Source organism: Callorhinchus milii, unplaced genomic scaffold (assembly GCF_018977255.1).
Source record: "Callorhinchus milii isolate IMCB2004 unplaced genomic scaffold, IMCB_Cmil_1.0 Scaffold5, whole genome shotgun sequence".
In the NCBI taxonomy this organism is placed as follows: Eukaryota; Metazoa; Chordata; class Chondrichthyes; order Chimaeriformes; family Callorhinchidae; genus Callorhinchus; species Callorhinchus milii.
Window position 1 is genome coordinate 35815611 of NW_024704746.1, and position 14693 is coordinate 35830303.

At 39.8% G+C, this 14693-nt stretch overlaps 1 protein-coding gene across 4 annotated transcripts in view; it reads right to left on the reverse strand.

Annotated features, from left to right (window-relative positions):
* The window catches only part of ano6 (anoctamin 6), a 49475-nt gene that overhangs the window by 17477 nt on the left and 17305 nt on the right, over positions 1-14693 (reverse strand). For 3 of the 4 annotated variants that reach the window (XM_042335735.1, XM_042335734.1, XM_042335733.1), the window contains 7 exons: positions 12915-12956; positions 7193-7327; positions 5681-5746; positions 4462-4740; positions 4058-4171; positions 2523-2638; positions 735-869 (listed from right to left, as the gene is read on the reverse strand). In XM_042335735.1, the coding sequence (XP_042191669.1) occupies positions 735-869; positions 2523-2638; positions 4058-4171; positions 4462-4740; positions 5681-5746; positions 7193-7327; positions 12915-12956 (887 nt within the window). The remainder of the gene's footprint in view (positions 1-734; positions 870-2522; positions 2639-4057; positions 4172-4461; positions 4741-5680; positions 5747-7192; positions 7328-12914; positions 12957-14693) is intronic. The other variant, XM_042335736.1, reaches the window with a different exon arrangement.

Sequence of the window (14693 nt, forward strand, 5' to 3'; positions counted from 1 at the left end):
CTTGCATTTGATTTAGCACCTTATCACATCTTCAAGACGTCTCAAAGCACTTCACAGAATATATTGTTATTTTTTTGAAGGAATTATTACGTCCAGAAAAGCGATTCAACAATTGACTAACAACTAGATTCCTACTTACTGCTAGGTAATCAGAGGCGTGTGGAGTAAAGAAATTTGCCCAACGTTTTGCCCTGCCGAGAATCGAACCCAGGTACCTTGCTTGCAAGGCAAGTGCTCTAATCACTAAGCTACAGGACTCTACTATGTGTAAATGCATAAATAAATTCAGCCAGATATTGACAGCAAGATGACTTAAATGATAATGACAAGTTAAGTCAGGGTCAAATTATGAGGAGTTTACCGTATTTATGTCAGATTGTACTTGCAGGCATTACGTAAAGTGCTGAAAAATATTCATGCACCATACAAGTCCTAAAGGTTTCAAAAGTCAGGGATTGCAGTCAATACTGTAATGCTCCAAGCCAAGAAATTCTATTTTCACTTATGTATAGTTTAAAATAAACACTTGATCAGTTACTACACTAAGGGAAATACCTTTCTCATCATTATCTTGTAAAGTAAGAACTACGAATTTCAACAATATTTTCAAATCCTCTATGAATCCTGTAAATTAGACCCCGTTAAAAGGAAGGCCCACAGTATCACCATTTTAGTGCTGTTGACTCTTGTGTAATATGACTGAATCTGAGCTGCTTTTTCAGTTCTCGACAAACCTCCAAGTGCTGTCTTCCCGAGTGATTATTCCAAAAATGAAACACGCAAGTCCGACAATTCCTGCAACGGCCAGCATTCCTGTGTAGAAACCGAGCCAAGCAAAATAGATTCCAATCTTTTCTCCAAAATACTTCCTATGGAGCAGGATAAGAGCTTTTAAAGATCAGATTAATTTCCAAGTAAACACACTTAAAGTAACATGTGCACAAAATTAAGAGATTTAGAATTAGTTGTAATTAAACTGCTAATAATTTTAGATCCTGATGTATTATATTAATTTTGTGAATACAATATTTCAAATTGAATTATTCTGTCAAGATGCTTAAACTTGGATCCTTTTTATACCTCTGATACTGGTATCACCCATTAAACACTCATTCTATGTTACTGGAATGTGAGTGCTATTCTATCAATTCTAGATAAGATTTCCCATGTTTTTATCCCTGGCGATGCATTGTTCAATAGACCTCAGCCTTTCAACTACATCCTCAATAAAAAAAAAGCTCCATTCACAATATTACATATGACATATGAGCTAAATAGCTAAACAACTAAAAAAATGCTGATCTTGGTAGACCTTGTTGAATTGGATGTACATAAATATAACATCCATAACCTTTCCAGCTGTAATTCTTAATTGGTAGAAAGTATTTATATTTCTGAACCTGCAGGACCATGCAGTCGAATTATCTCATATCACATTTGCCAAGGCCAGGCCAGTGTCAACAATGTAACTGATGAGACTAGTATTGTGTTACTTTGTGCCCATGGATATGGACAGAACTAGGTTCATTTTATCTCTGAAATAAATGAGACTTGAAAGGCTGCTTTTAATATTCTTAAATATTGTGTAGTTTATTTTTCTTTCTAATTTAATAAATTTAAATATTTGTTGAACACAGTGTAAGCTCCACAGTACTTTACCAGCCACATAGTTGCATCAATTAATAATATCACCCTAATGTTGAATCTCCAGTGCACACTCTTAATCTGGTTTGGATTCTCACAAGGATGGCGTCAGTTTCCACATATGTAAAAGCCCCAACTGATCAAAAAAGTTCAAGTTTGGACTTTCTTTGCTGAACTATAACTTGAAATGCTCGGAGTTATGCTTTAAAAGGAACAATTCAGTTATTTTACTAGTAAAGTGAATGAGCAACAGAGAACATCATTCTTTATACACAGTAATTCATTTATTTTCTCAGCAATAATGTTTCGGCTGATCCTGTTACAATACACCCTGGTTTACTGCCAGCTTGCTCGATGTACAAGTGTGAGTGTATTATGGACCCGTGCTTGTATTGTGGACCTGCGCTATACCAGAAATTTGGTACATTTCCAGCTTTCGGACATGACTTGGCCGACTTCCTATACATAGCTCAGAAGGCACTATGCATTGGAAATGCAACTCACATCACTTTGCCAAAAAAGTAACATCAGTGGTGTTTCGTGTGCAGAGCGGACACATGCACAATACACAGCAAGTAATGTCAGAAATAATCTTGATGATTTTCAGCCATTTTTAACGCCCTTTATTGCAATGCTGAGTCTGAGTTTATGGATGCATACCAATGTGTTTTAATGGGTCATCGACCTGAAACATTAACTATCTCCATAGATGCTGCCTGACCTGTTGAGTGTTCCCAGCGACTTCTATTTTATTTCAGACTTCCAACATCTACATTATTTTGTCTTTTCAGTTCTAAGTACAACTGAGATGGCAGTTTCAGCCCAGTTCCTCTTTGTAATGCACTATTCAAGCAATTAATATAAAAACTTTGGAATACCTGACAAGATCTAAGGGCTGCAATTTGTAAAAACTCATGGGATTAGCCCATTCCTTGTACAGAAGGTATCGTTCATTTGGACATGATGGGTCAACTGATTTCAGGTTGTGTTTGCACTGAAAAAGAAAAGTGAGCATGACATTTTGTCAATGGAATCCATACTTAAGTAATCTAAGTTCATAGACTTATCTAATTTGTTTCACTGAAAATTCAGGTGAAAGGAAAAAACCCATAGTCTAGAATGACAGAAAGCTGATAAGATAAGCAGAAGAAAAATCCAAAAGTGGCTAGGATGTTGCGCTTTTAAAAGATTATACATTGTATGAGGTAAGGGAAAGCAACTTGTATTTATATAGCACCCTTCATGCAGGGTAGTGTCTCAGAGCGCTTAACAGCCTGGCATTGAGCGGTGGGGGGACGGAGGTGACTGGAGGCATGGTCGAAGAAGGTCTTCAGGCATGATCTAAACGGGGAAGCAGGTCTCAAGGCAAAGGGATTGAGGGGGAGAGTTTCAAAGTTTCGGGTATTGGGTTAGCATGACAGGCAATGGTGGAGTTGAGGGAAGAGAGGTGCAGGAGGCTGGAGACAGCTGAATGGAGACGGTGGGTGGTGGAGTGGGTAGTGAGGATCTTAAAGTCAATCTGTTCCATGATAGGGAGCCAGTGGAGCCTGGCCAGGATTGGTGTATTGGGGTTACAGAGTTCAGTGCAAGCAAGTATACGAGATTGGATTCTGTGGATATTGGAGCTGGGGAGGCTGGTGAGGAGGGCACTGGAATAATCGAGGCACGAGATGATGAAAGCGTGGATAAGGGTTTCAGCTGCATTGGGTATGAGATACAGTCAGAGGCGTGCAATGTGACGGATGTAGAGGAGAGGGTTCCTGATCAGAAACCGGGTGTGGGGTAGGAAGGACAGCTAGGGATTGAATGCCAAGGTTATATATGGGTTTGGTATATTTTAGGGATAAGCCGGGGGATTGAGGAGATCAGAGTCGCAGGAGAAAAGACATTAACGGTAGCCAAGAAGTATGGCTTCTGTCCTGTCAACATTCAACTGCAAAAAGTTTGCGCTCATCCAGGCCTTGATGTCTGAAAAGCTGACAGAGCATCAGTGGACCTGGAGTGGCAGATGGAGAATGAGAAAGTTGACCTTGTGTATGCAGATGACATCACCAAGAGGGAGCATATAAATAAGGAACAGAAGAGGGCAGAGGATGGAGCCTTGGGATACTCTACAGGTGACTGCGAGGGTGCAAGAGGAAAAAATGTTAGCAGAGACAAAGTGATAGTGATTGTTTAAATAGGACTCAAACCAGGCAAGTTCGATTCTACTAAGGTGGATGAGGGAGGTGAGGCGGTGACAAAGAATGGCAAGGTTGACTGTGTCAAATGCAGCGGAGAGGTCCAGGAAGGCTGAGGGAGATAATGAATTCCACAATCTTGTGATTCTAGGAAAGAATGAGCAACAGTAGAACAGAAACAAATATTCCTAAAATATTAAAAGTCCTAATAAAAGTTATTTAGAGTAACTTACGTCATGAAGAGGATAAGCTCCTTTGTATGTGTTTGAGTCGAGCAATTTGGTTATACCAAACTTACGTGTCTGATTTGATTTTCTATATTCACAGCGATTCAGAATGTACATAACCTTAGAGAAGCCAACACAGATGATTACTCAATCAATCCCTGCACAGTATCACAGTTTTTCTGCTCAATAGGGTTTAAACAAGTATATAAACAAGTATTGAAAAGATTTCCATTTTAGCAAATGCCATATGATTGACCCCAATGCATCCCCAGACAATTCAAGGAATTTGTAAGTTGTGGTTAGAATCTGGATGTCATTACATCATGCTAGAAATACTAATCTGTCATGTGAAGTGTAGAACAGTTAAGACTTTGTTTAGAATAGAAGTATCCTAATTTGCATTTACTTACGATTCTGCTTCTGGTGGCTGGTGTGAAAAACGAATTCTTATCAGCAATGTGGAAACTGTGAATTTTATCCATCTCAAATGGTGCGGTGAAATATTCAGGTTCTGGCTCGATTTTGGTTTCATCCACTGAGAATAGTTTAGTAATGCAGTTAAATCTGGAGGCCTTTTGCTTCAAGTCATTGGAATGCAGAGGAAGTTTGATGTGCATTACTTCAGCATAAGTGCAAAGAACTTCCCATGGTGCGTGAAGTTTGAGAAAAATAAGCTTTGGATTCAAAACCTAAAAGAATGTGAAAACATTTTTAGAGATTTATGGAGTATTTTCAGAGATTTTCTAAAAACATTATGAAATCATTAACATTTATAAGTCATTGTGTGAAATATGCCTCAGGCACACAGTTCTCTGAGAACTAATCCTAACCCTTTGCATTTGGCATAGTGCCTTTCATATCTGGAAGACACTTTCAGTAATTTCACAAGAATTACTGTGAAATGGAGTGACTGTGTATTTGTAGGTGAACATGGCAGCCATTTTGCATGCAGCAATGTTCCATAAACAGCCATGAATTATTAATTTTATTAGGGGGTTTGTTGGTCAGGACTCCAAGAGAAATTCCCTTCTGTTTTCTAGTCCTGTAGCTCAGTGGTTAGAGCACTCGCTTTGCAAGTGAGAAACCTGAGTTCAATTCCAGGCAGAGGGCGAAACCTTGGGCAAGTTTCCTTACTCCATACGCCTAATAATAATCCCTCCAAAACCAAAAACAATAATAAATTGGTCATTTTCAATCTACGACTGTTTGTGGGACATTGCTGTGCGCAATTGGCTGCCGCGTTCGCCCACAATTATACAGTCAATTCACTTTACAGTGTGTTCTGTGAAGCGCTTTGGGACGTCCTTCCGACGTGAAAAGCGCTATATCAAATGCAAGGATTATTATTATTATTATTATTAGTCATGCCACGGGATCTTTAAAATCTTCCTCAACAAACAGACAGGGCTCTGGAATAACATCTCATCCGAAAGACAATGCAACACACCTCAGTACTGGATTGTAGTGTCAGCCTAGACTTATGTGAGTTCAAGACCCGAAGTGTGGCTTGAACCCACAAACTTCTGACTCAAGAGGCGAAAATGTTACCAACTGTGCCAGATGAAAACTGAAGCGCATTGAAGGGTTGACTATGAATATTCATGTATGATATCCAAATGGCATACTTACGGATCTTGTGGCTTCAATCTGTATTCCTTTCTGTATTAAATTGGCTTGAAACACGTTTCTTTTTCTCTGCACACCAAAACATGGAAATGTAAGAAATGTGTAAGAAGCTCTCATTTGAAAAGAAAAGGTTATATCATTTCATTTATATTCAGAACTTGGTCTTCAGGGGTTATTCTTCCCCCACGGTCTTAGAATAGAGGGAGGATTCTGCTTCGAGGACACCGATGTTGAAACATTTTAAGTTTGGTTTCCACTGTCACAATCCTAGTTGCATTAACTAATAAGATGGCTAAGATGTGATAAATCCTATTTCTGTCCTAATTTTGTTACTTTTGTTGGACTACAACCTGGATCTGATAGCATCCAAAGCTTTCTCGTTCACACTTGAGTTTGGTAATTGAGGCAATGCATAATCCCTTTGCACCGTTCTGATTAGACAAAACACGATTGAAGGAATATAAAGAAACTAACATTATTCTGAAATACTACAATCTAGAAAAGATTACATTGTAAGATTACAGAACTAATCAAATTCTGTTGTAAATAAGTAATCAAAAATAATGGGAGTCTTCAAAAGTAATTCAGAATGAACTGTGTTTTCCAGTTTCTGAAAGACAGTTACTCAACAAATTGACATGTTCATGATTATTCTCAGACATGGAAAAACGTGTTCAAAACCAGGAGATAAGTGGCTGTCGAGCAACTTCTGCCATCTGACAGCACCCAGATTAGTGAATGTGTCTCTGGTCTGTAACAGGTAAAAAAGGTGCTAAGAGTTATGTCAGGTTTTCCAGCTCACTGATTGAAAGTGAACCAAGAAACTTCATGAATTTTCCTATGGAAACTATGTCAGCCCTGCATTTCCTCTCCTACAGAGCACAACCAAAAGTTGTGATATCTACCCTATTATCTAAAAAAAATCTTCATTTCTTTAAAACTTATTAGTGCCCCGAAACTCTGGAACATCCTTTTTCTATGCCTCGCCCCTTCCTTCCCCATTTTCAGGTTGTTCCTGAAGACCCTCCTGTTCGACCGTGTCTATGGTCACCTTCCCCTCCCCCCGGCTTGGAGTCATGCTCCGCCACTCTCGAGCACTCTGAAGTGTTACCCTGCGTGGAGGGCGCTATGTAAGGGCAAGTTGTTGTTGTTGACATTGTAATGGTATCACGACTTTTTGGTCACCCTGTATATTCCAATGGGGAATAAGGAAAATAAGATAATTAGTCACACATTTTGACTTGAATATCTTTTAACAGCTATAGAAGTAACACCAAGAAAGGAATGGCCTACTTCTGTTCCTATGTTATTATGTAAACATAAGGTCTAAAGAAGGGGAAGAGAAGCAACTTTAAAATATAAAGTGTCAAAATGTAAAAGACAATTGGGAAATATACAAATATTTATGTATAAAGAATGACTTGGTTCTATATACTCTAAACTTCAATAGTGAGAACAACCCATTGTATCTAAATTCTGAAGACAAGCACAAAGCAGTAGGAGCAGGAATTGTACCTTTCTACTCAGCAATTGTGCGATCTTTTTCCTGTCTCCCGGTTTCGCCGCTTCTTCTTCATAGGCCAATACAAAGTCAATTCGACGTTCACCATCGGCAAAATGCACCGAGTCTTCATTCCCATCAAACTCGACCTGGGTTGGACAGAGTGCAGAATCTTTCAGGCACAGAATTTAATGTCCGTCTGCTTCTCTATGAAAGTAATGCACGAGACAAATCCTCCAACACCAATTCTCATAGCCTTCTCTCAGAGTCGTGCAGCACCTCTCCTCCACCCAGCAACAACAACAACAACAACAACAAGATTCCATTTATAGAGCGCCTTTCACGTCAGGAGGACGTCCCAAGGCGCTGCACAGTTGGGTCATGACCCGAGCAGGGGGGAAATGGTCAGGGTGAGGGGAGGGAAGGGAGGAGAGAGGAGGGGGGAAATGGTCAGGGTGAGGGGAGGGAAGGGAGGGAGCGAGGAGGAGGAAGAGAGTCGAGAGGGGAGCTGAAGGCACGGTCAAAGAGAAAGGTTTTGAGACCGGCCTTGAAGGAGGAAAGGGAGGAAGCAAGGCGAAGGCACTGGGGGATGGAGTTCCAGAGCCTGGGGGCTGAGAGGCTGAAGGCCCGACCACCGATAGTAGGGCGGTTGGGGCGGGGGACGTGGAGCAGACCGGAGCCAGAGGAACGGAGGGTACGGGCAGGTAGGTAGGGGGATAGTAGGTTGGAGAGGTAGGAGGGAGCAAGGCCGTGAATGGCCTTGTAGGTGAGGATGAGGATCTTGAAATCAATCCTCTGGGAGATGGGGAGCCAGTGGAGGCGAGCGAGGGTGGGAGTGATGTGATCGCGAAGCCTGGTGCGGGACAGTACACGAGCTGCAGAGTTCTGAATGACCTGCAGCTTGTGGAGGGAGGTGGCGGGAAGGCCGGCGAGGAGAGAGTTCCCATAGTCCAGCCTTGAGGTGACAAAGGCAAGGGAAGGAGGAGGGAAAGATATCAAGTGTTTCCCATTCACACATTGTGGACTCTAATCCCTCTCAACCCATCCCCCCACCCACACATAGGTCATCTGCACAGAGCACTTTCTGTTATATAGCCCATGTCCCAGCCAACATACTACATGGAGAGCAAGGTATTTGATCTCACGCTGCAGATTTATTGATTATGTTGAGAGAAGAATATAATAATAATCCTTGCGTTTGATATAACGCTTTATCACATCGTTGAGACGTCTCAAAGAGCTTCACAGAATATATTGTAAAGTGGATTGACTGTGAAATGCAACAACCCATTGCGCACAGCAGTGTCCCACAAACCGTTGTGGATTGAGTGACCATTTTTTTTTGATTTGGAGGGATTATTATCCCTGGAAAGTGATCCTCCAATTGACTTAACAACCGGGTTCCTACGTACCGCTAGGTAAACAGAGGCATGTGGAGTAAGCAAACTTGTCTAAGGTTTCGCCCCACCTGGGAATATTTATTTTATTTTTACCTAAAATTGGGTGGTCCAATTTGTTGGCTACTGAGGACCGGATGCCAGATTTGAGAAATGACGCGAGCACCATAAGCAGTATTTTTGTGTTTCTCTTTCAGTCCTGTAGCTCAGTGGTTAGAGCACTTGCTTTGCAAGTGAGAGACCTGAGTTCAATTCCAGGCAGGGTGAAATCTTGGGCAAGTTTCCTTACTCTACACGCCTAATAATAATCCCTCCAAAAACCAAAAACAATAATTAAATTGGTCATTTTCAATCTACGACTGTTTGTGGTACATTGCTGTGCGCAATTGGCTGCCGCGTTCGCCCACAAATATACAGTCAATTCACTTTACAGTGTGTTCTGTGAAGCGCTTTGGGACGTCCTCCCGACGTGAAAAGCGCTATACCAAATGCAAGGATTATTATTATTATTATTAAATCCGTAAGAATCATACAGAAATCCAGTTTCAATTGTGCAACTGTATTACTTAATTTCACTATATTTTAGTTATAATGCAAACTTTAAATAGGCAATGTAAAAATTCATACAAATTTCAAAACAATAATACACTTTTATCAATAAAGTACATATATGCAAGAAAAATAATTAAATCCAGAGAAACAATGAAAGTGAAAGAAACATAGTTCAGTAGCCCTAACAGTGAACAAAATGATTAACATCTCAAGTGAAATCAACATATATATCAAGTTAATTTTTATGTATTAGAATCAAAACACAGACGATCAGCTCAACCTATGAAGTCTATGGAATTGCAAGGCACAGAGTTTCTCTTTGACTGTGCCTTCAGCTCCCCTCTCGACTCTCTTCCTCCTCCTCGCTCCCTCCCTTCCCTCCCCTCACCCTGACCATTTCCCCCCTCCTCGCTCCCTCCCTTCCCTCCCCTCACCCTGACCATTTCCCCCCTGCTCGGGTCATGACCCAACTGTGCAGCGCCTTGGGACGTCCTCCTGACGTGAAAGGCGCTCTATAAATGGAATCGTGTTGTTGTTGTTATTGTTGTACGAGGTGGGCTCTAGGACCTGGATGGGTGCCACTCGGCCAAGTGTCTCAGTAGCCTGGCCGGGTGGGGGGGTGGGAGCGGGGGAAGTCGGGTCGTAGATACTGAAATCAGGCACCTGGATACAGAGATTGAGGGCTGTTAATTGGTAGCCCTGGCATTGGGGGGTGGGTACATAGGTATGGAGCCATGGCACTGGGTTCACAGGCCATGGCTACTGGGTTCACAGGCAATCATTGGTAGGTTCCCAGGTAGGTTGCAAGCCACCAGTTGAACCACCCTGGACCTAAATAAATTACTCCATTCTAATGTACGGAACATTCTCCACTTTGATATCAAATGGCTCCAAGTAACATATTCTGAGAACACAGAAGTTGATCATCTAACATTCAGTAAAGCTTGATGTCAGAAGCCACCAAGAACCACTGAAAGAATGGAGCAGTAACTGAATTTTAGGCTTCTGATCATTTGCATTTGCCATGACCTGTCATTGCTGGAATCATTTGATTCATTGTTACCATGCAACTCATTTATGTATTATTCTACAGTCAATGAAATGTCTGCTACTGATTATTCCATTCTGACCTCTGAGCTCTCTTGGATTGACAAACAATGTTTGGAGTTTCAAACAAAGCTTTCATTATTATTATGCCATTATATTTGAATGTTACATGTCACCAATGTAAATTTTTCAGAAGGTGAAACCAACGAACAAATAACACAGTGATTTGGATGAAATGTTGTAAAGGGTAGATTATGTATTGACTATTTTCATGTTTGTTATTGAAGTTAATAAAATGGCATTACTCTTAATTTTAATTTATCATTATTCTTATTATTATTTTAATTTAAGGGGAAAAGCACGTTTGTGTTGCATTTCATTTTCTTGTTTTAAGGAAGGGAGTTGAGGGCCCCAGATCACCACAAACATCCAGTAATTGACTAATCTGGGCATGCTACAACAGCAGTGACACACAGTGAAGAATATCTGGAGATCTTGTGTTGCACAACATATGGTCTCGGGTAAATAATCTAATGTTTATAACATTTCATCTGGATCACTGTGCTATTTGTTCGTTGGTTTCACTTTCTGAAAAAGTTCTTACCTACACTCTTCAGCATAGTCAATCCCATTCAAAAACACTCTTATAGATACTGTTAAAGTCATTATTATTCACAAAATAAAAACCTGTGCATTTTGCTGGATTTATTTTTCTGTAAAAGAAATGGGAAAACCTGGGGGGGGGGGGGATTTAATACCAAAAAACCTGGGGAAATGCTTTAAAAATTTGCTATTAAGAGTATGCTGAACTCATAACATTAATGTAGAATTTGAGGGATTATTTGCATAAACCAAGAAATGTTTGAGAGCACCGCTCAGAACTTCAACACTAATCTCTCTTTAACATTACTTGTTGTTACAGGCCTAACCGCAGATGCCAGTTGTGAACATTTCCACACATTGATGTGTCTATGCTCATGCCCAGAAGAAAATATTTAAATAATCCTTGTAAATTATATTATCATTGACTGTGACATTAATAGTTGAAGGGAGAAAAAGTTAAGCAGATTCATACAATTCTTGAGAAAGCTCCTCAAACAAAATGTAGACTGAAGAAGTATTCCTTTTTTGCTCTGCCAAAACCATATACAAACATAAATTTACTACAGAGTACACCTCATGAAATAGGCTCAATCACTTAGTTAATTTTGGGATGGGGGAGGGGGATTTAAAAGAGCATAATATTTAGTTACACACCCCAAGTTAACGAGGAATCTCACAATATTTTGTGTGTCATTTTCCACTCCTGGTATAAACGCGTGTTGATGTGTAAGACACAACAGCCACAGCAAGTGTTACATCAGTAAGGATTTATCACGAATAAAACTAAGCATATGTAAATTTCAAAGCTCTCGCCAGGATCGATCTCCCCCTAACCATCTGGCTTGCAGCGTTGAGAAATATCCTCACTTTATAAATGACCCTGACAGGCTTTTTAAATCTAAATATACTCCACTTATTAACCCAGGATCAATTTTAGATATTTTGTTTATTTTACAAGGTAGAGGACTGAGTCAGCCTTTCAGGATGTAATTCAAGAACCTTCTAGTCCTTTGTTCAGTTTTCAACCTACCTGGGATGTTGCTATTGGTATGTGCTCCAAATAATAATAATAAGCAGAATCCTTGCATTTGATACAGCACCTTATCAAATTGTTGAGACGTCTCAAAGCACTTCACAGAATATACTGTAAAGTGAATCGACCTTATATATTGTGGGCAAAACATGGCAGCCAATTGCGCACAGCAGTGTCCCATAAACAGATGTTTGTGGAAAAAAAACTAAACAACACAAAATGATCGCTCTGCTAATAAGTAATTTTGCACTGTTTTTGCACTGTTGATCTAAGTCACAGTTCCCAGTGCTCAAAATGGTTTTCATCCAAATAGCTATGACAATACATTATCAGCATCCAGGAGCCTATTGATCAAGGAATGCTTCACTAACAAACAAAATGTTAAGGTTTAATGTTTTAAAAATCATTGAACAGAAGATGCATATTAATAAACTAGCACATCATGCTGTGAAGCTTGTGGCTAGTCTTCTCTACACAGTGAGAATCAGAGATCAGTCTAGGCATTTGGCAATGGGTTTGAGTAGCGGTGTCACGCTACTCCAGAGGTAAGGACAGAAACTTGGAGAATAAGTCAATCTAAGCCACTTGTTAGAGCTAGGAAAACAGCCAGAAGCCTGAGAACACTTACCTCAGTGTTAGTATATTATTTACTTTTCATTGATTTTGACTGTGAAATCCAGGATGTTACAAGTCCTATCCCGGGATTTTTTTTATGAGCAGGACCAAAGACTGAGAGGGAATGACAGCCAGGCTGATTCTGAAGCAGCTGAAGGGAAGTGAGAGCTAGGGACAAGTCGAATTGAGAAAATTTCCTGGGCAGAGAACAAGAATTGGATTCTGTATCTGGTTCTCATCAATTCATGGTAAACTTTCATTTCACTCTGCGTGTTTTTGCCTGCCCTGCTCATGCTTCCTTCAATGTTTTTCTTTACAAAAGATTCACACAAGCAATTTCAGTGAATGTATTCATTTTCATTTCTTTTGATGGGTGAATTGTTTGGAACATGGAAGGACATGGTTGAATCACTTAGGACCTGAAATAGTATCAGCCTGTGCAGAAAGCAAAATATCAAAGAATTAATGTCTTAGCAGTTAGTGCCATACCATGCATATGCTTGTGTGTCCTTTACCCTTCCCATTGAGCAGCTGTGGAGCAGTTAGAAACAAGTTAGTGGTGAACAGTAAACAAATAACACTTTACTTCATCTGTGACCCGAGTGAAATTTTATATCAGAAATATTTCCAGAAGCGGCAAAGTCCACCTCTGCAACAGCATGCATAAACTTAATACGAACACTTCTTATTCAGTAATAAGAATCAGAAAAAAAAGCTCTAATTCCCATCTAGCTAATAATTGCTGTTGCTGTATCTAGTTTAATTGCATTAAGCAGGATACAAAAGATTTGCTTGCAGTTATAATTTGAAGTTGTTACAAGCCTGGAGAATTATGTCTGTAAAATGACAGTTTCAATACCCAAAATGGTACCTAAAATGACAAATTCTGAATTTATCAGTATATCACAGGGAAAGGCGAAGTCCATCATGAAGGGATGTTTACATTTCTTCACAGGCTTGTAATGAGGTAATTGGAGTGCTGGATTGATTGTCAGGAACATACGATACAGAACACAAAAGATTAAAAAGGCACAATCCATACTGCTGCTGCACAGAGACAAAGGATGTTTACCTGGGCTCACCCATAGTACAACAAAACTTGACACAGTTTTAGATCGAACATGAAGCCCACTTGAAAGAAAGTCCACTTGAATGCATTTCCAAACTGATTGTTTTGAAGACCCCCAAGCTGTATATAGATTCCAGATATGGTGCCTTTTCAAGTGTGTTTGAGGAAAGTAATGACAGATATGATTAGTGAAGCACTAGATTAGGACTGCCCCTTTAACAGTGCTAACTTCACGGTGCCCATACTCCAGGAAAATACATTGTTTTATACAAACATCACTTTCCACGGTGTTAGTGAGACTCATGCAGTTGGAATGCATTTATATGACATCTGAATTCAGGTCATCACCACGTCATTCAGGTATTCCTCTACACACTTGTAACAGATTCCAAATCAAGAAGATACTTGTTGAAACTAGCCATCTTCAAAACACCGTATCAACTTACATTTGTAGTTCGCACCTAAAACTCAGGCCTCAGCTCTCAAGCATTTGTTACACAGACTGGTAGTTAAAATGACAAATATTTATGACAGATATGACTGCACGTATGCTTTTAATCAGTTTGTTAAATGTATTAGAAGGTGCTGTGCCATTTTATTCTGTGTAACAGCTTGTACAGCTCAGCAGCAATAATTGTGCCTCTTTAAACAATGAATCATCTTTTCAGTCACATTGCACTTTTGAAAAAACTACAGTACAGATCACATGAGGTGAGATAAGGCCAGATACAGCTTACAAAGTCCCCCAAACTGCCATTTGTTCAGAACGTCTAAGGGCTGAAAGTTTTAAAATTGTTATTTATTGCAATTAGATTATTTGGTTTGGAATTTATTGGAAAATGGCTACCATTCAGTGTAAACACAATGACAACTTATCTCCAAAGAAGTCAAACTGGTATTCTTCTAGTGTGGGTGTTGTTCTGTTTTGGTCACGAGCACATACACCCTTCCTCATATCTCAGTAAAATTGGAATTGAAAAGCTAATTTTATCTGGTCTTATCTGAGAATCAGTGATGACAATTTGTGCGCTTTTATTGTGCGTAGTTTCATAATCACTTCACTCCATTTATATTCTTAATACGTCACAGATATAGATGCGAGCTTTTCTGAAATTGTTGAGGATTGAAATGATACATTTGTCACAAACCAGTAGATTTGACTAGTTTTGAGTAAATTCACTTAAGTAGAAAACATTAAG